This window comes from Rhopalosiphum maidis, chromosome 3 (genome assembly GCF_003676215.2).
Source record: "Rhopalosiphum maidis isolate BTI-1 chromosome 3, ASM367621v3, whole genome shotgun sequence".
Classification (NCBI taxonomy): Eukaryota; Metazoa; Arthropoda; class Insecta; order Hemiptera; family Aphididae; genus Rhopalosiphum; species Rhopalosiphum maidis.
This window is the reverse complement of record NC_040879.1, coordinates 51,768,359-51,793,966: the sequence shown is the minus strand read 5'-3', so window position 1 is coordinate 51,793,966 and position 25,608 is coordinate 51,768,359. Positions and strand designations below refer to the sequence as shown.

The following is a 25,608-nucleotide window of genomic DNA, read 5'->3' as shown; positions in this document are numbered from 1 at the left end:
AAGTACTAGGTCTAGTCACGCTTTTGAAAATCTATTTTAATCAGAAAATTATTCTAAATTTAATAATATATTGCTTAGCTTGTGAGAACAGCGTAACATAATTTGCTACCTTTTATAAATAGGGTGCCTAACATATTACCTATAATAATCATAGTTATATTATTATTATTATTACCATAGTCTACAATAGGTACTCGTATTATTATTATACCATCACTGAATATTTTTTCAGAAATAATTCATGTTACCCAACTTATGAATTCAAAAAAATGTTACTTATACGTAACTATAACATAATCCGGTAGTCCATAAGTATTAAGTCATTACATAAAGCTTTAAACGATATAAAAATGTCAATTAATAAATTTACAAAAATGGCTTTTGGGAACAATAAATAAATAATCAGTGTTATTGTTACTACTTAAAATAATAATTATTATTATAAATAAAAGTTGGTTTTTTTTGTCATTATTCTAATGATGATTACCTTTTGAAAAACATTATTAACTTAACACTATAACGACATTTTGTTTTAATATTATAGGTGATTGAGCGTTTTGCAATACTTTTTTCTGCTTTTATAACAGTGTGTTAAATTTGTCTAATATAGTTATGTTTGTACACTCTGTTCAGTTACATCAATGTATGGCAATGGCATCTATTATTTGTGTAACCAAATTAAAGAATTATTAATCATAAATATTACAATATTATACAAGAATCATGTTATTCGAGAGTTAAAGCATCGAAGACAACAATTTTTCTATCTTCTATCATATTATTAGTTATAGCCTTATAAAGTCTACTTCGATATTTGAGACCATAAGCGTAACTAGGGTAGAGGGGTTTGGGTGAGCTTCAGCCCCCCTCAGAATTTTTGGGTAAATGTATGTACTTATAAACATTATAAACATATTAGTATTAACTTTATTTTTGCCTACAATATAACAAAATATAATGTTTCATTTAATCGAATAATCATTCAAATCAGTTGTTAACACCAATAGAAACAATAAATAATAATCAAATTAAAAAAATATTTAAAAAAAATTGCTATAAAACATTTTTAGGAATTAAGCCCCATTCCCTATCATGAAGGACTATTTACACCTGTGTCTCTGAGACTAAAATGTTCAAGATGTATTTTTGGAAAAATCTTATAAAAAAAACTATACTAAATAAACTAATATAATTTTGGAATCACAAATACTAGCTATGGACCTATGGTCTTTAGTTATAACGGTATAAACTAATAAGTATTAGAGGAAGGTCAAACTGTTCAATGTTCAAAAAGTCGAACCAAATATCTAGAGTTAAAAAATCTGAATTGAATTCGAACAAAAAGATTGTTATTTTATGACTAATCTGAAGTACAAAATAGTTTGGAAACAATCGAAACAATGTACGAACTACGAAAAAAAAATAATAATAACACGACAAACATTTTAAACAAGTAATATGTTTTCAGTGATAATTTTTAAATTATAATTTTATCTATTGTCTATTTTACTGACGAAAAGTAAACTTGTATTTTATGCTTATTTATTATTTTTTAAGTACAGATAAGTTAAAAGTTTAATCTTCATTTTAGTTGCATTATTGCTATATTTAATTTTAATATTACAAAAATAAAATATATCACATATTAATGTTTTGATAGCGATTATTTCTTGTGTTATTATATTACTAAATGACTGACTGACTTACATAGTTACATATAATGATTTTAACATTATATGTTAAAAAATTAACGTTCCTAACTTGCTATAGGCCTATAGGTATCTAAGTTAAAATAAATGTTCGGTTCGAGACCATATTTTTGAGTAGAACCTCCTCTAAAATGAACTGGTGATTAAATAGCAGTTTTTTTAATGATTTCTTTCTGACTGCACAAGCAATATTTTCCCCACTCTTCTGGACTTTAGTAAGGAATTAAACTGACTACAAATATTGCCCATGATATAACAAAGTAACAATTTTCACTACACAATTACTTTTCTCACTGCAAAGAAACAAAACGCGTCTCACTGCAGACTAAAAAAAGCCTGTTAAATAGTAATAATTACTTATAGACAGACAAGCAATCACACATATCTTTGAATAATGAAAATCTTCAGACGAATTAACCAAACTAGACAAAGAGAAAGTTGGCTATTTTTCATAAGTTAGACGACCGTGTAATCTATATAGTAGTCTAAAAGTCTACACAATGTGTGACTGCTGTCTCCACTCTCCAATATAGAGCAATTTTTCAGTCGAACGGTCTGTGGGGTATATTTTTAGGAACATAATTGCAGTTTTCGCCAAAGTGGAGAAATGTTCATGGAAAGTTAAACGCTAACGCATCAGAGACAAACGTGAATCGCTCGATTTTCCATCATTTATCAATTTACCATTAATAGGACGACGACTTTTTCAGTCCGTATACACATTACATTACACATTGATGATTTTGTATCTACTATCTTTTAGATCATTGATCAATCGAAACCAAATGTTTAATTTTACTATAATATTAACTATTAAAGCTCTAAACCAAAAATGACCAACCAACAGACTACCTTAAATAATTGTACGGCCCCCGAAATTTATCACTCTTTTACAAAATATGTTTATTTTTATTGGGTCCGAATCCAATACAGGAATATATTATGTAATTTTATTTGTGGTCTTTGGGATAATAATGTATTTCCAAAGTAGCCCGCAGATCATTTGGGTTGGCCACCCTTGCTTTAGGTGTTGCGCAACACTGCCCACTGATGATCATCACAGGTCAAACACGAGAGACAGCAGACGAGCTTAACGCCAGGAGACCGTTTTGTTTCGTTCGAACCACTGAAGCATCAAGTAGTTGCAGAGGCAGTGCCAGTTCATCTATCATAAACCCGAGTTAGAAACAGTAATATGTCTTTAACTGCTACTATGGCATATGTCCTCCTGATACTGTCTATACTGAACAGTAGGTTTTCAGTTTAAAACATGATTGTCACTCTAAAATGATTTTTTGATATTCCTATTATTCCTATTGTATTATATCTGTTTTAGTTATTGTCGATGTTAATACAGTTATAACCAATACACGTTTCAAAACTAAAACTTCTACCGTACCGTCGGAAGAAAGTACAACTGAATATATTTACTCTTGGTCTCGGGCAATAATAACAATGGATACCACAAAAGCGGAAAATAATTCCCTCCTCGATATATCCAACGACGAAGAAGGTAAATAAAATTTGATAAAATATTATTATATAAAGATTAGCTATTACCCGTTAGACTATTGATCATCATTAAGTATGTATTAGTACCTAATTTTTTTTTTCTTGGGGGATGCGAGGGAGTGAATAATTTTGAATTCAATTTTTTTACGTGATTAATATAAAAAACCTTTATATTTATATATTTAAAATTTTCGGGGACCCCCCTTTCTATATTATAATGTCTATCAGACTTATCTATAATACATTTGTATTACTAATGACTGTTACTATTAATAATTTTTTTTTTAATTTATAATATGGTAATTTGAACTATTTTTGTTAAAAACAAATCGCATATATTATAATACTATATCATAGTTATTTTATTATTTTTTATTATTTCACATAAGCACTTAAGAGGCTAAAACATTATAATGTGAGTACTGAATAGGTTCCATTGTATATTTGTATGTACTATGTAGTGAATAATAATATAATAATATATAATGGTAAAAAGTCTTAATAGTTCCTACACCTTACGTATAATAATTTTTAATTACAACAGAACAACTAAAATTGCTATTTATTGTTAAATATTCATCATCATCGAACTTTGAAATTGAAATGCATAATAAAAATATCATGCATTTGAATTTTAATATTTTTCGTAAATAATCTACTATAAAGTTGTTGAATTTTGAAGAAAATGTTAAAACAAAAAATTGTTTAAAGTATAAATCGAAAAATAGATTTTTGTTGAGAATTGGATGTGCTCAAAAATGTATGTTTACCTATAATTTTTGAAGAGAGTTTAAAGACAAGACTTGGAATTTACTTTTTACCCTCCAAAAAATCAACTAGAATCAATATCTACTAGAAAGCACATACAAAGTTGAAAGTTGAACCATTTTACTGCTCCAAAAGTTAATGACAGACAAAAATATACTTTTCATTTTAAAACCAATTATTCTGATTAACATTTAAAAATGCGTAGGTATTTATAAGGAAATAATTTATAAAAAGGTTGAGTAATAAAACGACTACATAATATTGTAAGGCATGCAAGATGTATCAAAGAGTATGACGCACAATAGGTAGATACGTAATTTATGTTACAAGGAATCTTAAAGATATGTATAAAATGTTCTTTGGTTGAATAGTGGCCTTGGGATGAGATAACTGATAATTGATGAGACGTGAATACCCGATGACGCCACAGTTAAAAGCCGGAGTAAATTATATTAAAATAGGTGGCTTAATAATATTGTATCTCAATGAGTTCAGATTTTAAAATAGTTTTTAACTTGTTTCAATTTTTTTTTTTTTTTTGTGATAAATATTTAAGATTTTATTTTGTGCTAGAGATACAATTTTAGTTTAGAAACATTAACAAATGCATTAGTCATCGTTATTATTTAACAACGCATTAAAACGATCACGGTATCTCTTCGACGTCCGCGAGAGTGTAATCGACAACCGGTCTGACCGGCAGTCATCGCGAGCAACTTTGCTTGACTACCGTCAGTACAACAACGACTGATACGTACTGTATAATACATAAAAAAAAATAAGATCTCTGTGACGATATTCTTTTTAATACTCGTCGGCCGTCGAATTTTTGACTCTGTACCTACACTCGTGTATATTTTACTAAGCTATTTTATAGCGATAATTAATGAAACAAATTAAGTCCAATATACGAGTAGTAATACTTTTTTCTCATCCCACCAAATCGTGTTCTATTTTAATTTAAATATTGATTTCAGTTTATATAAAAATATAAAAACAATTATGTTTACCTAAATATTGTTCATTAAATAAAAAACTATGCTAACTGTACAGTATAGATTCTATAGATCAATAGATTTCCAGATAACGAGAATAGAAATCGCTTCATGAATATTAGTTTTAATGATTTTATAATACAACAGTTAATAATATATAAATATATATTAATTATTAAGATATGTATTTCTGTTTTAGTGACGCACAGTCCATCAGATTTTGATGGTTTGACATTTATTCCTTCTTGGTATACGCTTCCGGTCAAAAATTACGTATCTAATATCTCTAACACACTTTCAGAAGAAAAAAGCACTTATGTAAACCCTTCGACGATAATGTTGACTACAACTGATTCCGTTGATATCGAAAACGGTCCTTATAATATGTCCAACAAGGAAGAAGGCAAGCCGTTTACATTTATTTACCTACATAATACTAAATATGTTTTGTTAAGAGGACGTTATACCCGTATGTGTTGTCTCTGTCTTACTAATGTAAATCATAGCAAATTTGCGTTCAGCAGAACATATTTTGTGATGTTAGCTATAATGTTAGAGTAAATTTACCTATTATACAATTTAAAGGTAAGAACATTATCTAAACAATGTCATATGCTTTTATTTATATTATCATTTTAAAGTGAGTTATAAATATTTTAAAGTTGTAATATTTTACATAGCTATAACTCACTTTAAAATAATAATATCAATAAAAGCATATGACATTTTTTAGATAATATTCTTACCTTTAAATTTGATAATAGGTAAATTTACTCTAATATTAAAGCTAACATCACAAAATGTGATCTGCTGAACGAAAATTTGCTATTATTTACATTAGTAATACAGAGACAACACTTATGCGGGTATAACGTCCTCTTAAAATAAAATTATTCCAATTACCAATTAGACAGTATAGGTATAGACCAATAAATATATATATTATGTTATTTTTGTTTTAGTGACGCACAGTCCATCAGATTTTGATGGTTTGACATTTATTCCATCTTGGTTTACGCTTCCGGTTAAAAATTACGTATCCAATATCTCTAGCTCACTACCGGAAGAAAAAAGCACTTATATAAACCCTTCGACGATGATGTTGACCACAACCGATTCCACTGAAGTTGAAAATAATCCTCACGATATGTTAAACAAGGAAAAAGGCAAGTCGAACCTTGTTCAGACATATTATTTTATAAACACTAGTGCTGTTAAAATCATGACAACATGCAGTGAAAGCATTAAAAACACTAAATTATCTAATGATTTACCTTTTTTTTTGATGAACTAGCAGAAAAGGTATTATGCTTATTATAATCTCGACTCAAGCGTGCAGAATTTAAATCATTTCACGTTTTAATAATTTAATAAATAGCTGATACCTATAACTTTATATCATTCCTGTTTAAGTAAACTAATGCACATCAGTCCATCAAACTTTGGTAATTTTTCATTTATTATTCCTTCTTGGTTCTGCTTTCAGTAAAAACACATGAAATCAACAACACATCTAGCTCGCCGCTAGAAAAGAATAGCACTGATATTAATTATTCAACAACAACAATATCGAAATCAGATTCAGTTAAAGACATTGAAGTAGGTAACAATGCTACTCTCGTTGCGCCCAAAAACATAGAAGGTAAGTGTTATATTTTGATCTGATATTATCTAAACATTATGTACTAAAATTTTGTGAACTGACAATACATTTTTTAACAGATCCTGATTTAGACCTTTATGCTTCTATATGGTGTCCTTATTTTATTATTTCTTTGTGAACATATTGTTTTGCATAACTAATTTGTATTAATAAATTTATTGCACAATATGTTTACATTTTTTAAATAATTTATTTAAACTCATAAATTTTCAACTTGAATAAATCACAAAATAAAACTAATGAGAGTTCATTTTATTTTAAATATGTGTAAACATTACTAAATAATCGTATATTCTACCGTATCTACTTTGATTCGACTGATGTATACGTAAACAGTTTCAACTAAGTGTCTAAGTGATAACTACAGGGTTTTAAGTACCTATAGATATAATTTAATATCTGTCTGCGGTACTATAAACTCTATAGTCTATACATAAAAAAAAAATATTTTGTATTTTGTATCAAAAAACAATATTGTGGATGGTACTTCTAAATTTCCTAGTCATTAACGACTGTGTAGGCTGCTTATTATTACGTCTTATTCCAGTTCTAGAAGACAAATACCGTACATAGGTATCTTACACTTATTTATGGAGCACTTAAATACATGTATACCGAGATGTATATGTTTCATGTTATATTTCTTCAATATTAATACAAAGTTCATCTACATCTATAACCATTTTTTATTACAATTATCTTTCAAGCCGCATCAAATATGTCAATGCTGTGTGTGCCTAAGCGTTCTATTGTAATAATACTGTACAGGTCGCAGTAAAGTAAAATACATATAGGTACCTATACAGTTCTACAGTATTTATATTTTATTTTAGTAGATATTTACACATTAAATTATTAAACTCAGTATGATTTATAAAAATGCCTTGTCCAATTTAACATTAAATTCAGTATTCTCTCACTGTTTGGTATTACAGTGGATTCCACCTAATATGGGCAGAGTGGTCTGATCCCAAATCCAATGCAAATAATTAATATAATTAATTTTGGTTTTTTTGGACAACCGCTTAATGTGGACAAATAAGGCTGGTCCCACCGTGTCCACATTAAGCGAAATCCACTGTATATGTATTATAATATTATATGTCATCGCATATACGCAATACGCTGTGAGATATTTAAGAAGTTTTAAAGTTACGATGACTAAGTAACAATATAAATTGGTACTATATTACTACTCCGCTTAATCTTTTTTTACTTAATAAACACATTTATATCTTATTAGATACTACTAAAAAATCTTGCTGAAGCTGAAAGAAATAATTAATATCTCATTATGATCTAAATAATATTATATAGAACTAAACTGCTTTTTAAACCCAAGTGCAATTCGACCTCAACCAAATTATGCACTGATTTTCATATTTTTAATTATATTTTATAATATTTGCCTGTTTCATATAATATATATTATAAAGCATTACCTTTTTTGTGAGAGTTCATAATTAGGTTTTTAAAATATTTCGTTTTAATGAAAACTAAAAAAAAATTATTATATCTAAGTTTATAGTCGCGTAAAATTTCAAGTGAACATTTTTAAAAGTTGGTTTATTGTATGGAACAAAGATAATAGGTATAATAATAATAACCAATAAGGATCTAAATTAATAAGTAGTAAGGACTAGGGTTGAAAATAGTTGTTGTAGTTGCAATAGTTGAATGTTATTGTTGGACTATTAAATATATTACTTAGTGAGCTAAACATTTTTTGCTAGACACTATAGGTATGTAAAAAATATCAAAAATATATAGTGCATATTCTTGCATATTTACTATCAATATATTTCTGTATGTCATTAATTTATTATTTTAAATCATCTATAACCCAACATGTTTAAAAGAAGAAAAAATATTTTTTAATAATTCATTGAAATATTTCAAATTTAGAACCCTATATTCATGATATTTACTATTCAATGCGCGCCAATAAGTCATGTTTCAATAAATGCTTATCGCATCGACAATAAAATAACTGTTCGTCGCCTTTCGTAGTTTGTAACATAGACAAGCTGTTGTAGTGTTATTTATAATTATATTAACTTTGGTTTTAATAATTCTATACAATATAATAAAAAATATATTGCTATTGTTTATTTTTTGTGTACAGGGTTTATTTCACACATAGTTAGGTACCTTAAGTACAGAGGAATATAAGGATCTCTATTAAACAAATTTATATTTAACAAAATATTTTATGGAGCTACGAAATTTTCATTCAAAACGGAAAAATATCTATTTAACGAATTCATTTTATGTTATTTTTTTACAACAAATTTAAAAACTATTGTTATTTGTAAAATACACACTTGTTAATTATGTATAAATTAGAGTACCTATTCACACAATTTTACGCAATCATACATTCATATCTTGTCGGTGTACGGGTGTACCCAACAAACAACAATCTACCTATTAATAATAAAATCAGTTGTTGCCAGTTTGTTGTCGCTGTTAGTTCATCATTAGTTTGAGTACCGTGTTTTATATTTAATCGAGAAAGCTTTTAAGTACCAGTAGTATCACGGATTAAATTTCGTTATTAAAAGAGTTCGAAAATAGAGTGGAAAAAAAGTTATTGCTGAAAAATTCGGAATTTCATCCAGTGACAGTATCGACAGTAATTAAGAATCGAGATGCAATATTTTAAAATGTGTGGAGGTTAAAAACGGTTAAAAATGAATATACGAGTATACGATGATGTAGACAAAGCAATTATTATAAGTGGTTAAAAAGGGTGCATGATAAAATCATGCCTATATCAGACATATTATACATATTATACAAGAAAAAGCAGCTGAATATGCGCGACTTTTGGTTTATGAAACGTTTTAAACCAGCTCTGGTTGGTCATACGAATTAAAAAAACGTTATGGAATTACAGCAAAAATTGTATCAGGAAAGAGTTTTTATAGCGTTTTAGAAGAAAATTGCATTTTTTAGAGAGAGAAAGTATTAGATAATATTTTAAAACATTTCAAATGCACTTGCAGATATATTTTAAACGTACTTATTTTATTTTAAATAATTTATTAATAGTATTCATATTTTAAATAATATTATATATATTTGCATAAATTTCATACAGTAAAAATGAGTTTTTTAAATGAAAAAATGTTACTTCTTCTTAATGAAATTTCTATTTAAAAATTTTTTTGAAAAAACCTTCAAGTTCATTAAATAGAGATTCCATGGTATAATAATATGTCGGAACAAGAATGCATGATGCTTAAAAAAGGAACAATCCTGGAATTTATAGTTACCCTACATGGCCTACACTATTTCCGTGTAATATTGTAAAAATCCTCTAGATCGAATAAAATAAGATGTTAAGTTATAAATAAAAAGTATAATCGAAAGTTTTTTATTAAATAAAATATGTATATTATATATAACTCAGAGTATAACCTAGGTAATGGATACAGGTATAATAGGCAGTGATCAACGATTGCGTACGATTTCTCTATCTAGGTCTAATAACATTATACTATTACGTACAAAAATGAGTGCAACGTTGCCAAGATATTGTACTACTATATTTTATTTTATTTATAATAATAATAATATAATTTTAAAAAAAACCATAATATATAGGTAGTTAATTAAGAACAATATATGTATATATATATATATAAATTATATTATAGATATAGGTATATAATAAAAAATATTGCTTTACATTCTTATAACACAATAAAATATATAATATTATGTTTTTCTGGTTTTAGTGGTGCATAATTTATCCGCCGTCAGTGATTCGAATATTAATTCTCCTCTATACACACGTATTGTCAAAACACACATAAACAACACTTTTGATAAGCCATTAACAAAAAACAATGTTCGTGTATACCCTTCGAAGATTATTTTGACGACCACAACCGATTCTACTGATACCGAAAAAGTTCCTTACAATATTTCAAACTACAAAGATGGTCAGTGCAAGGCATATTGTTATTTAAATATTAATACTCTTGGATATAATTAATTAATTATTTGTTTCACAAAAAAAGTATGCGGGAGGCAACTTATGCCAATGGCTAGAATAGTTGGAGGCGATAAAGTTTCTTTTGGTGAGTGGCCGTGGCAGGTAAATATATTTACAAACATACCAATACTTATTAAAAAAGAAAAATCGTTTTTTCATTTAAGATTTCATTAAGACATAAAAAACAGTTTATACACAAATGCGGGGCGGTATTATTCAATGAAAACTGGGCTATAACTACTGCTCATTGTGTTAAAAAGTAAATATTATATTAAATAGTTTTATCGATTATATTATGTTATACAATATACGCTATATTATTTGTATATACTTATTTAATATTTATTCATGTGTATTTTGGAGGGAACGATGGTCCCCCGGGTGGCACTTTTTATAAGAATTTATTATTATTTGCATTTATAATATATTAATAATTAATTTAAAAAATTAATTTTAATAAAACTACTATTCGTATAAGAATCCAAAAATCCGAGATCTTTTCAATTTACACCTATTGAACTGAATTAATTTATACTTAATTATTTCTATACATTTTAAGTTACGAGGTTATATATATTAATATTGTGTATTAGTAGGTATAATTAATTAAATTATTCTTATTTATTATTTTAGTTTAGATTCTGAGCAGGCCGATAAATGATATAGGAATATGATAAACGTTATTACAATAAAATATTTATTTTTAATTTTAATTTTTTCCCCTTTTGCATTAGAAAAAATGTTTCTATTTTAAATTTTGAGAGTGATTATTTCTGATAAAGAATAAAATTTAGTTGATTCTTTTAGGAAAAGTGGAATAAAAATGATATAAGAATGAGTTCTTTTAAAAACTAAAAAACGAGAATAATTACGAAACACAATTTTTCCAAGAATTTTCTTTTCTATTTTGTCATAATAAAAATTGTAAAAATAAATGGTAAATATTTAACAGAAAAATTCTTCTTTTACCTACTTCCCATAACACTTCTCTCATCTCTGTATGGATAACAAAAAATATAGCACTAGCTAGTTCGCGAGATTTCTATACGTATATCAGTCATCTACCTTAGCTTAGATTTAAAAAAAAATTTGTATTTTTATTAATATACATTCACGGCAATAATGGTCATTGGAGTATTATCTACTTATAATACATTATATATTTTTTAGCGTTCCAGTGACTGATTTACACCTTGTACTCGGAAAATACGATTTTTCAGTAAAAGATGAACCTTACGTATCTAGGACATTGCAGACAGTAATTATACATCCAAAGTTTAAACCAGATAAAATGAATTACGACTTGGCAATGTTAAAATTTGACAAACCTGTCAAATTTCAACCGAACATTTTACCAGTTTGCATTCCAGAAGACGACTTAAATTTTGTAGGATTTTCTGCTCGTGTCACTGGTTGGGGATCTTTGTACTATGGTAAAAATTATATTAATAATATTATATAAAACCAATGTGTCATAATAAATGATATAACAGTAGCAGGGCCGTATTAGCGCATAGATACTATAGACACTGTGCCTAAGACCTACGAACATTTTTTGGGCCTACTATTTTTTTTTTTGTTACAATTATCTTGTTTAATACTTAAGGGATAAATTACGAGGGATAAAGAAATATTCAAATTGACGTAAAATAAGTTTTTTTTTATGGTTTTAACAATTTAATTTTCAATATATTTGCAGACGGAGTAAAATTAATTGTTTTTAAGATTTATTAAAATTATTATCATAGAAAAGTTTAGATTTGATTTTTTTTTTGTTTTTAAAGGATTAACATCGAAATGTAACACTTCCTCTCTTAAACAGAAGGTTTTATATCCATTTAAATACTGGACACCGCAGTGCTGTACAAGCGCATAGGAATTAAAAGCACTGTGCCTAGGGCCAATGCTGCAACTGAAAAAAATTTCGGAGGGGAGGGGGTCAACATTCTTTTTAAATATAAATACTGAAAATTTATAGTTAATTAACTTTATTCATCACTATGAAATATTTCTATTTTTAAAAAAATCTTGAGAGGTCGGGACCACTGGACTCTCCTCCAGCTACGACTTTGCCTAGAACTTACGATTGTATTAATCCGGGCCTGTGTTAACCTTGATTACCCAAACTTCCGTTACATGAACCTATATACCTATCAGTTATCATATTATATTATCCGAAGTACGACAATACGCGTCAATTTATATACCCACACGTATTGATCAGTATATCGATTTTTTCATTTATGTCACAATTTATTATTAGAATACTACATACATATAATGTGATAAATTTATCAAAAAAATATAATATGTAATCTATAATAATTGTTTATTTTTAAAAATTATGTAATATCACTAATATCCGATAATTATATTTATAATAATATAATACATTATATATTTTATAATATATTCGTATTACCTACTACCTAATACTTACATATTAAATATATAAATTTACATGTACAATTTTTAAAAAGTTCCCAGTATCCAAACTTTCACTTATCTTCGAATTGGGTTCGATCCTAGTTGTTTGGTTAATCAAAGTTATTAAAACAAATGTATGCTGTGAATATAAATGTTAGATTTGGTTAAGTAATATTTTATTTTATAGGATCCCACTCCTACATTTCACTCATAAATAATAGAAATTAATTGAATTTAATGTAATTAATTAATTTGATATTAATATAAGTATTTATACAAGAATATTTTATAAAAACATAATAATAATAATTTAAAAAAATTAGTACCTATTGTTATTTGCAAAGCTGTGAATTTAATGCATTTGCATATTTTTTTTTTGCTACACCGTATAATAAAAGTGATTCAGCCAAAATTTGTTTTGACTTATTTATAGTTCAAATACCAAATATTATTTTCCATATTTCATGAGTTGGAGAATATAAATGAATGTTTTAACGATTTTTTTGTATAAATGCGTTTTTTCGTACTATTCTATTTTTAATCGAGTATTTAATGGGTATTATTGACTATTGTACTCTTGAAGTTGAGATTAAATTAATTTACTAATATCAACAAGTACATAACAGATGACAAAAATCGTCGATTGTACAATACAATAACTATTTTAAAGGTATAAAATATATAATTTTAAGTAAAAACATATTCTATTCTAAGCATATATTTTTTATAGATCTTGTATACGACGAAGATCGAGACTAATCACGCCCGATAAGTCGTATACTCATGCAAGCATACCAATTTGTAATATTACTAATATTTAAACTAAAATTAATAAAAAATAAGAATAAAAGTTAAATTTTAATAGTATTTTTGCATATTTTTGAAAAATGAGAGCATATTTTAAGAATTTTTAGAGCATAGTTTTAAACATATTTTGTAAGTTTTTAGTGCATATATGCAATATGTATGCATATTTAATAGTTTTGAAGTGCATTAAATTCACAGCGTTAGTTATTTGTTTTACAAATTATGATTTTATTTCAATTTCTCACATGAACTAGTCGAAAGCCTATAAAGATAAATTACCTTCCTACTGGGTAATCTATACATGAATTATCTGTTATATAATTTTTTGCCCCTATATATATATATTACTTATTTGACTCTATATAAAAGTGTAGTGTTTGCAAATCAAATGTTGAAAAAATTGGGTATTAAAACAAGTAATAACGATTTTAGTTATATTTCTGTAATTTTAGAAAAATAAATAAAAACTTGTAACTCTAAGTCTCTAAATAGTATTATATTATAATTTCCTATATGCAGTGAATAGTGAATTTGTTTTTATCAAATTTAGTTCTACCCGATGAATTGAGAACACAATATACCTATTATCCTTAGAAATAGAAGCCAATCCTTCCCATATGTATAACGATCATAAAAAAAAATATATAAAATATAAAATCCATACAAAATTCTAGTCAACGTATTTCTTACATAAATGTCTTGAACTAGTTATCTTATTTAATTCATGTATAACTTTTTAATAGGTAGGTATATAATTTAAGGCTATTTTTCGAAAACAAAATTTGAAATTTATGAATATTAAATTATTTAAGGATAAAATATCCTTCAAGGGTATCTACTACCTATAATATACAAATGGACTTTTTATGACACACCTAGGTATTTATAGTAAATCACCTGCGCACCTTTGACACATCTATTACTGATGACTTATCTACTCAATTGCAAAGAGGTATATATTTAGTAATTGGTCTTTTTTTTGAGAATTTACTTATTTTCAACTTATCATAATAATTATACAACATTAAATGTAATATATTACTTGTTATGTATATTTTTGTTTTCTTTTGCAAGTTTGAATATTATTTTATACTGCCTTTAACCACAAACCCACATTTATATTGTATAGTGTATAATATTTACTAAAATGTTTGATGTTTTTTATGATTTTCTTTCTATAGGCGGACATTACCCTACCATTCTACAAGAAGTAACAGTTCCAGTGCTCAGTAATTCTGTTTGTGAAACTATGTTCCGTACGGCTGGATACATAAAGAAAATACCGGACACATTTATCTGCGCGGGTACGAAAAATGGAGGTTTTGACGCGTGCAAAGTAAGTACACACCTACTATACCATGCAACTTGTTTTGTTCAAACCGATCAATAATATATCCAATGCTCTATTATAGGGCGACTCGGGTGGGCCCATGGTTGTACAGAGACCCGACAAACGCTGGGTAGTGGTGGGTATCATATCGTGGGGCATGCGATGTGCCGAGCCAAATAGTCCTGGAGTGTACATGAGAATCTCAAAATTCAAAGACTGGATCAATCAAATAATATTACAATCTTAATAGACAAGTCGAACGCAACACGTTCGACGTTCATGAAATGTAGTAGATCTGTTATCAGTTGTGTAACAGCTTTTACCATTTTTATTTTTAAGTTCTACCTAACATATTTTTTCATTTTATATCCAACAATTATATAAATATTATTTATAACATATATGTAGTAGTCAGTAGAAGATTTAGAATATGTAAAAGACAAAAGTGGTCTTAATTACTTAAGGTAAGTTAAATATGAGCCATGAGCCAGTTATAGTATTAATGTGATACACAATTTATTATTTATTTTAATATTTAAGTAGGTATATTATTTTTAAATAAATATTTCAAATTATAAAATACAAGGTTATTAATAAATTGTTTATTTCCCACCTAAATTTATAGCCATAATATTTTTTAATAAGCAATTTAAAGTCAGATTTTACCAAAATCAGCTTATACTTATTATATAAAAGTTTTATATAAGATTCTGTATAAGTTGAAATTAAATTAATTATAAACAAAAGTCAAACAAAATCTCGTGAAATCTAGCCAATTATTATTAAAGTTGGTATATTAAATCATATTTTTTAAATGTACTTAAAAAAAAAAATTTAATATTGCAAATAATTCAAAAGGTATAAAATACAATATGATTGAATACAATTGAGAATAAACTATAAAATAACTTTATAAGCATTTAAAAAATATGATTATAGTTTTTAAATATAGTTACAAGTCAAAGAAACTCATAATAACTCATAACTATAAATGGTAAGTATTCAATGACCAATAATTTGTGTGTTGTATAAACCAGTGGCGTGGTGAACGATGTTTTTCTAATGCAATTGCTTAGCCTTTGAAATTTTTGTTAAGCTTAAAAATTAAAATTTGTGTGGATGAATGTATAGTTAATTAACATAATTTTTTTTAATATTAAATTGTTGATGGCCCATGTCCTATAATGAAAATTCTAAATTACCATACATTTTTAGATTATCTATTGTGTGTAGGTGGTATAGTGAGTGGGTCATTATTTAATTATTTTGCTTAAGGTTTGAAATATGGTCGCCACACTACTGATTATACTAAACAATTCATCTAGATTCTGAACTATTAAAAGAATTGATTTGTAATAATCTAGCTAGATGAATAATATATACAAATTACTTAAAACTAACAGATATTAAAAATAAATTTTGCGTGAACAAAATAACTAATTTAAATTTTGCTCACATAATATGAATAATATTCAAATTGAATATTATACAAGCAAACATTTAGAGAATAAACATTTTATTTTAAGCCATTAATATTGTTAGAGTCCACTGTCCATGTATCCAGACTAAAATTATTATCATTAAAACAATTTAAAACAAAATTTTGATAATAAGTAATTACAATATAGAAGTAAATTATAAGTATTGTACGGGCCGGAAGCGTATAGTATTAATACGCGCGCCCGGTTATACCTAGTTAAATCGTGCACTGCACTCACACATCGACCGACTTGTGTATATGTGTTTATAGCATTCAGCATGAGTTGGACAGGGTCGCCGAGCAAAACCTGCGACTCTGTGAGTGCTAGTATGTGGGTGGTGGATGTATGTGTGTATATTTGCAGTGTATGTGTGTAATCTTAAAAACTGAGGACAAATAGGCAACTCTGATTAAATGGTAACTCAAATTGGAGGTATGGTAAAACATATATAATATAATAATAAATAATTACGGCCCTTTTGGCACAACAATAAAAAATGTATATAAATATGATATAAGGTTGCCGGTTCGGCACAACCAGTCAAAATATATTATACAGCTAAGTATAAAATAATATTGTATAATAAAATTGTTCCTAATGCCAATTGGGCACAACTTAATAAAACTAATATAAATACAATGATAATATAAAAGAACTCACAATTTGTGTAGTCGGCCGGCTAAGCCCGTGAATTCGGTCTACCTTTTAATTAGTCCGATATAACTGTAGTATCGGCGGCGGCGGCGGCGCAAACAAGTATACAAAATGAAAATATATAAGATTAAAAATATTAAAGATGTTTATAAAGTTCAATAAACTTCTTTTCAATATCTATTTGTTGAAGAGTTTCCAAGTGAGTAATTTTACGATTTGTCCACTTACCTGTTTTTAAATGCATATTCTGCTTATATTTACCCATGTGGCATATATATTTTTCATTTTTAGAATATTCTTTAGATATATTATTATATTAATATTGCAAAAAACTATTATACTTATAATAAAGGTTCTTCAGCCTGTAACCCATTTTATCTATTTGAACCACACAAATACATTTTAAGCATTACATGTATTTTTAATTATTTAATGTATGTATTTTTATGAATGTAGCCAACAAGATTTGAAAATAATAGGTGACCCACTGCTTAAAAAGTTGATGATCTCTGTCATAGTATTAAATCTGTTTAGATATAATATTTATAGGTTTTAAGTTTACAATTTATGTACAAATTAAAGATACTGTGTAATTATGTTATTAATATGACATTAAAAAAAAATTGTCAAAGTAAAAAATTAAAATATGTTAAGAGTGATAAGTCATAAGTCTTAAATCATTATACAGTCATCACTTGCCTATCATAAAATGAAAGTTTTTAATCTAAATATATAAAGATGAAAATAATAAGATATAATTTTATATGTTATCTTCAAATAATTGATCTTTACTTAAATGTATTTAAAATATTATGTTAGCTGATGCAAATTCAATAAACAAAATAAAGTATAAGGAATGAGGATTGTGTTAATATAAAAACAAAATTATATAGTCAACACCAAATCTCCATAACCTAGCACCATTATAATTTGAGTTATAACATAATATTAATGTTCTTACATGTTATTAAAACATTTAAAACAATAATTCACCTAAAATTGGTCAAAAACTAGTGGACAATTTTTATGTATAATAATGGTAAAAGCCATTTTAATAATAAAATATTAACGTTATAAATTAATATGCAAATTTTTGTTTTTCAATATGGGATTACTAATTATTCTGTTTCTTTACAAGCATTTAAAAACAAAAATATTTTATTGATGTTATAAAGAGTATATATATACATTATTTTTACATAAGTACTAGAAATATTTTTTTTTAATACAATATTTCATAAATAAATTAAATATACATTTTGTTAAAAACAATATTACCATTAATTAATAAATAAACAACAAAAAATATACCTTAAAAGGTATTTTTAAAAATCAAAGTGTATTCTCAATTGATTCAGTTTTTAAGGCATATATTATACGTATCATATGCAAATAAAAAGCATAAAACAAACAGAATACCATTTTAGAATTTTTGTAAATTATTATATGCCGGGAATAATTAAATGATATATTTAAAATAACAAATTGAATAATTTAAAATATAGACATCTATGTAGAATACTAACCCAAAAATTAGAACATTTAGTAATTCATAAAAGTAGATACAAATTTGTTTTAAAACTGAATGATTGAGAAATTAATTGTGGCCCTAAATGGCTCGGACAAACAAATGTCTGAAGCTAAGTAGTTATTTCTAATTGCATGTATAAATTAATTATAAATTAACAATGAACACTCACCTTTGTGTTTTGTTAAACAAAAGTTATGATATTTTGTAAAATCTATGTTATTATCAGTTCTGTTAATAATAACAAATTATTTATTTAAATTATTTTTATTAAACAAATACACTTAGGAAATATAGAATGTTTTTAAATTCTTAATACAAATATTTTTCAGTCACAATATTTTTTTAATGATATCTTAGGTACTATACTCATCGCCTGCAGTTCTTGAAATAGCAATTTGCATGCATAAGGCATTTTGATTCGGCATACTGAATTACTTTTTTGGCACATGTGACACCAACCAGAATATGAAAATAAACCACATAATTTGCAAACGTCCATTTCCACAACATCACTACTTAACATCAATCTTTCGATAATCAGCATACTAGCACCATATGCAATAAGACAGTCTCTCTCCATTTCCCCCATCCGAAGTCCACCATCTTTTGATCTACCTTCTGTTGGCTGCCTAGTCAACAAAACCCTAGGTCCTCTGGATCGAGCATGTATCTTATCAGCTACCATGTGTTTCAGACGTTGATAGAAAACTGGACCAGAGTAAATATACGCTTCCATCGGTCTACCATCAATGCCACAGTATAGTACATCTTTTCCTAGATAATTATAATTATGTTTCTGCAACTCATCACTAACGTCGTTGACAGTTGCACCACCAAATGCACTACCATCTTGAAATTTGCCTTCTAATAATCCAGCTTTGCCTGCTAAAAGTTCAATAAGTTTACCGACTGTCATACGAGATGGGAAACCATGAGGGTTCATAATCAAATCTGGGCATATTCCAACTTCATTGAAAGGCATATCCTCTTGATCTACAATCAAACCAACCACTCCTTTTTGACCATGTCTACTACTAAATTTGTCACCAATTTCAGGCCGCCTTGGTTGTCTAAAGTTTTCTTTGATCAAAAAACAATCACTATTTGATGTTATCATTACTTTGTCAATATATGATGGATCGTATCCTTTGTAAAATAAGGGTGTTTCTTTAAAACCTCTATCGCCGCCTACATCTTCAACAGTAATAGTTTTTGGTGTTGCTTTATTGATTGTGACTTGTTTATCAAATACTGGTTGGCCAATAGCTGCTATACCATCATTTTCTAATGCCCTATGTTTATAGATTGGTTTTTTAGTAGCATTATCGATGATAGGTCCTTGTATAGAATCCATCATTTGATTTGGATAATGTCTTAGGAAACATTTAGAATTCCTAAATGTTCCACCTCTTCCAAAACCTCTATCAACACTAGCCTTATTCAATATAATAGCATCTTCGATATCATATCCAGAGTAACTCATAACAGCAATTGTGGCATTTTGACCAGCTGGTAACTTATCATAGTTGATCATTGGTACTGCTTTAGAATGAACCATTGGTATATGTGTGTACCATAAATTGTATTGAAGTGTATCTATTCTGTGTTGGTAATTTAAAGCTATAGTACCTATTGCTTGTTTACCCATAGCACATTGATAGGTGTTACGGGGTGATTGGTTGTGGTGTGGAAAAGGTATAACACTAGCACATATACCCAATATGCTGAAAGGCGCCATTTCCATATGAGTAGTTTCAGGAACAATCTTTTCTTCATTATATGCTATTAAACAATTATTCTCTTCATCGACATCAATAAATTCAATAAGAGATTGATCTATAAAATCTTGAAATGTACAATACCCTCTTTTTAAATCATTAATATGATCATTAGTGAGTAATGGTCGACCATTTTCTACAACTAAATACGGTCTACATAGTCTGCCATCACCAGAGTTGATGTAAATACACTTGTGCCGTTCTGATATATAAATGGAAATAAATTTACTGAATATACCTTTCCGTCTACATCTCCTAAATTTTTCAACAAAGTCAATACATTTGTTAGTGAAACCAATGATATTTCCATTAAATATTATTAAATACATATAATCTTCATGTAAATCATTTACTGAATACAAACTGACTGGTTCAACTCCCAAATCAAGAGCTAATTGTAATACAGCATCATCGTCTTCAGATTCAGTGGTCACATGAGCTAAAAGTGAAATATTTTTTATGAGTCCACAAGCTTCACCTTCAGGAGTATCAGAAGGGCACAACATTCCAAACTGTGAAGGTTGTAATGAACGTGGTCCTGATACTTTTCGACTTTTTTCAAATTGTGAATTAACTCTAGTCATCATACCTATAGCTGATAAGTATGACAATCTAGTTAAGACCTGAGTAACACCGTGTCTTTCCATTCGAAATCTCTTGATAGACCAATTACCAGTTTGAATAGCAAATACCAAAGCGTTTGTAATTGTATCAGTTCTAATGTACTTGATTATATCAAACGGAGTAGCCTTTACTTTTGGTATATTCTTATCGGCTACAGATTTAAGTTCAAAAGTGAAGCGTTTAAAAGTGTCATCAAAAAGTAAAGATAAAAATGATCCAGGTAAATCTAAACACTTATTACCGTAATAATCTTTACTATCAAATAAATCTGGGTTGGATAATGAAAAAATAAGACGTCTTACCATAATTGAAGTGTATATAGCTTTCATATGATAATTAGTATTAGTCACAGGTATATGAGCCAAAATCACAGTAGATAAAAAATCATGTACTTCAGTAATAACTCTGCTATCATAGTCTTCAGAGGTAAACCCCATTTTTTTTATACGATCTCCAATAAATCTAAGAGCTTGTTTTTGAGTATAGATATTTAACTTGCTACTTTCTAAAAAGCATGGATACATTTGATTCATAATAGCAAACTCTGTGCCGACCATTTGTAATATTAACTGATCTGAACAGACACCAAGAGCTTTCATAAAAATAACAAAAGGTATATTCTCCTCAAGAGCATTATGACAAACATAAATCAAATTTTTCTTAAAAATAATATTAGTTTTAGACTTTTTGTCGACCGTACTACTCATTACTTGAACTGTAGGTACTCCATTAGAATCTTTTTCGACCAATATTTTGTTTTTAGCAGGTTGCTCTTGCATCAATATTACTTTTTCAGTTCCTTTTACTATAAAATAACCACCGGAGTCATATATACATTCTTTCATTTTTGCTAACTCGGCATCTGATTTTTGGTAAAGACAGCATCGATTACTTCTTAACATTATAGGTAGACGGCCAATAATGAATCCTTTTCGAAGATATTTCATACCACTTTTAACATATTCAATGTCAACGTATATAGGAGCACAATATGTCAAGTCTCTTAGACGACATTCTTGTGGTGTAACATTTCTAGTAACATTAAAGCCATCATCCACCTAAAAATTAAAACACCATTAATACTTTAATTTAAATTTTTAAATTTAAATAAATAATAATATAATAATAATAAATAATAAATAATAGTAAATTTTTTTCACGTTTTTTATCATTATTTTATGAAAATGTAGTACAAGAAATATAAATATTTCAAGTGTTATGTTCACAATAAAAAATATCATTCAAAGATTCAAAAGTTTGAAAATAAAAGAACTATTTTTGTAGCTCCACTAAACATATGCAAGTATTTATGAAAGAATTTAGCATTTAATAAATGCTAAATTAATATTAAGAATATTTTTTTTTAATTTAATGGTATATTTAGTAAAGTAATTTATTTGAACAGGAAAATATTAAATACCTATTATATTGTTTTAAAGAGCTTTCAAGAAGTCTTTCAACAATATATCACGGCTTCTGGTTTATTAAGTTTTTTGGCCTGTTTTGATGTTTAAAAATTTATTTTTAATGTCTATTATATTATTATATGATGTTTCTTAGTATAGTGATTTATTTAATATAGTATATATTAATTGGGAGCGCTATACAGTTAAGAAAAACAATTATGATTTAATTTTACATATAAGCCAGTCGATTTGAAAAAACATAAATATAATGTAAGTTTTCTGTATGTATCTGTTTAAAGATAATGTAAACACTATGAATTAGTCATAAAGAAATTAATATATTTTCAAAAGAAGAACGATGACTGTATAAAAATAAATAATTTTAATTAATGATAATGATAAAAAGCAATGATACTAAATACTAGAAATAAAAAGAATAAATAATTTATACGGCTTAAATTGTGTATACTGAAGATTTTTTCTTAACATTATGCTATAAACTAAAAAAAAAATTTCAAAGAATAAAAAATTAGACTAAAGAAAAAATTAAAGTTAATGAAAACAATAATGAAAAATATTTATTATTGATTCAATTATCAATTATTTCTATGATGTGAAAACATTTGACAAGTAAAAAATAAAAAATATATATTATATTATACACAGTATATAAATTTATTGGAAAGTCAATAGCTGTAATTTAAAAAATAATGTAGATATAAATTTAATAAATAGACTACTGTTTACAATAAACTAAAATTAAAAAAATCACTTAAATTTTTTTGAAAATAACCATTTTGTAGTTATTTATATAATATGAAGACAAAACAATTTTGATCGGTTGAATTTTGAATGAACAAAAGAAAATTCTATTTCAAAAAAATACAGCATAATATGTTGGTATCTATAATGTTAGGTAATCCAAATCGTAATAAAAAATAGTTACTTATTGAAATTGTATTTAATATTTATTTTGTTTTTATAATATTATAATAATATGTTCATTATACACTGCTGATTATATCCAAGTTAATTTTAACTTCAGACTGTAGTCTGAATCTAATATAGACTTATCTGAAAAACCTTTTAAATATATCTTATTATAATTGGCCTACACATTTTTAAAAGTTTCAAAATAATAATACTGATAATAATATTAATTATACTCTGGTGAGGTTATTGATATAGTGATTTACTGATATGTGTAATTAATATTACCTATTATGTTAAAATTCTATCAGTGCATCTCAACTTTCCTCCCAATCTGTAGCTCTTTTTTTATATTTTCTTTGCCTCAACCAACTTCCTTAAAAATGAACCTATCAGATGTATGATATCCAATGCCAATGTAGATCAATTCTTTTGAATCATTTTGTATTATAAGTTAATAACCTTCTAGCTATTAGAACATTTTTGTCATTGTTTATATAATATAATGTATGTATAATATAATATACACTATATTGTATAGTGTAAAATGTAATCTATATATGTTCAATAGGGTTTATCTCGTATATTTAATAAAAATAAAAAATAAAATAAGATAAAAATAATATAGGTGCGTAAATAACTTAATTTATAGTCTTAATTTTTATTTTATTTTACTTAATTAATTTAATAAAATGTAATTTACTATTCCTAACCCTAAGTACGCAGAAATTGAATTTTTTATCAAAATAAATAAAAAAATCTTACATAAAATATCAAAAAGTTGTATGTTTTATAATCTATTAAATTAGCAAATTAGTTATCAGTATGAAAACTATTCAATTTTACCATAATATTATGCTGTATTTTTGAATAGAAGTTTCTATAGTTCATTCAAAACTCAGTCGATTTCAAAATTATTTTTTCCTCCATATTGCAAATAAATAACAACAAAATTGCTATTTTAAAATTTTTAAAAAAAGAAACAATTTAGGTGAGTATTTTTTTTATATTTTAGACTAATGTAAAATTGTATTGTTATATACCGTATAGGCTATAGGCTATGAGCTATACATTATATTACTAATTAATAAACTAAATTATAAACTGCACTAGAATATTTAAATAATTTTTTTAATTACAGCTAATGACTTTCCAATTAATTTACACTGTGTAATTAAATAATTTATACATGTTTTTAAGGTTTAACCAATAATTCCAAAGAAAATATAATGATCTGTAAAGTATATCTGTATGCTGTTCCTAGATAGATTGAAAAATTACAATTAAACTAATGATAAATAATTATTTAAATACATTTTGAATCTGATAGAAATATATCAAATAAAATAGAATTTTTTATAGTTTTAGAATTGAGATAGTTGTATTATTTTTAGTTTTATATTTTTATAATAACAAAAATTGAGCTGTAAAAAAACTTAGATTCCTATATGAATAATGTTTCTATTCTTCTTAAATCATAGTTATTTATTTTAAAACCAAAATCAATACTTTTTAGTGAAATTGTTAAGGACTATTGGCATAATACCTATTATTCAATTGATTTATGATTATTATCAGTTATTGTATTCATGAAATAATTTATATGTATAGCATATGACGTTACCTAAATCATGTTATCATACCTGTGGATGGCCGACGGTAACATTTTTAAAATGTAAATAAAAGTTTGGGTCTGCGTCGCTTCGTACAGCATGGTTTTGCTGAATGATTTTTTTCAAGTCGCTATCGATAAATGCGTTGAAAGAGTTAATATGATGACTATATAATCCACGGGTCTCCAAATATTCTTTGACTAGAAATTCCTTGTCACGAAGCACTTCGACCATTTTTATTTTGTTTTGGTTTTATGCCTCTGCAATGAGTAACGACAATCGACAGAGTCAAATAATTTTGGAAAACTAATACATAATGTTAAGACTTAAGAGTAAAATAAAACTTCTACGATAGAATTACGAAAAAATGTGCGTTT

The 25,608-nt window shown here is 26.6% G+C and overlaps 2 protein-coding genes across 2 annotated transcripts; one reads left to right on the top strand and one right to left on the bottom strand.

Moving 5' to 3' along the window:
* The first annotated feature begins 2,904 nt into the window (after window positions 1–2,904).
* LOC113558593 (transmembrane protease serine 11A-like) lies at window positions 2,905–15,461 on the top strand. The gene is made up of 11 exons (XM_026964089.1): window positions 2,905–2,959; window positions 3,046–3,220; window positions 5,176–5,387; window positions 5,947–6,029; window positions 6,494–6,632; window positions 10,391–10,597; window positions 10,676–10,752; window positions 10,815–10,909; window positions 11,821–12,083; window positions 15,066–15,220; window positions 15,297–15,461. The coding sequence occupies exons 1-11, from the start codon at window positions 2,905–2,907 to the stop codon at window positions 15,459–15,461; spliced, it is 1,626 nt and encodes a 541-aa protein (XP_026819890.1).
* A 3,667-nt stretch (window positions 15,462–19,128) lies between these two features.
* LOC113558681 (DNA-directed RNA polymerase III subunit RPC2) lies at window positions 19,129–25,603 on the bottom strand. Its single transcript, XM_026964183.2, has 2 exons — window positions 25,262–25,603; window positions 19,129–22,340 (listed from the first exon to the last, which is right to left on the bottom strand). Exons 1-2 carry the CDS (start codon window positions 25,463–25,465, stop codon window positions 19,206–19,208), a joined length of 3,339 nt encoding a protein of 1,112 aa, XP_026819984.1. The 5' UTR covers window positions 25,466–25,603; the 3' UTR covers window positions 19,129–19,205.
* Between the last annotated feature and the right edge of the window lie 5 nt (window positions 25,604–25,608).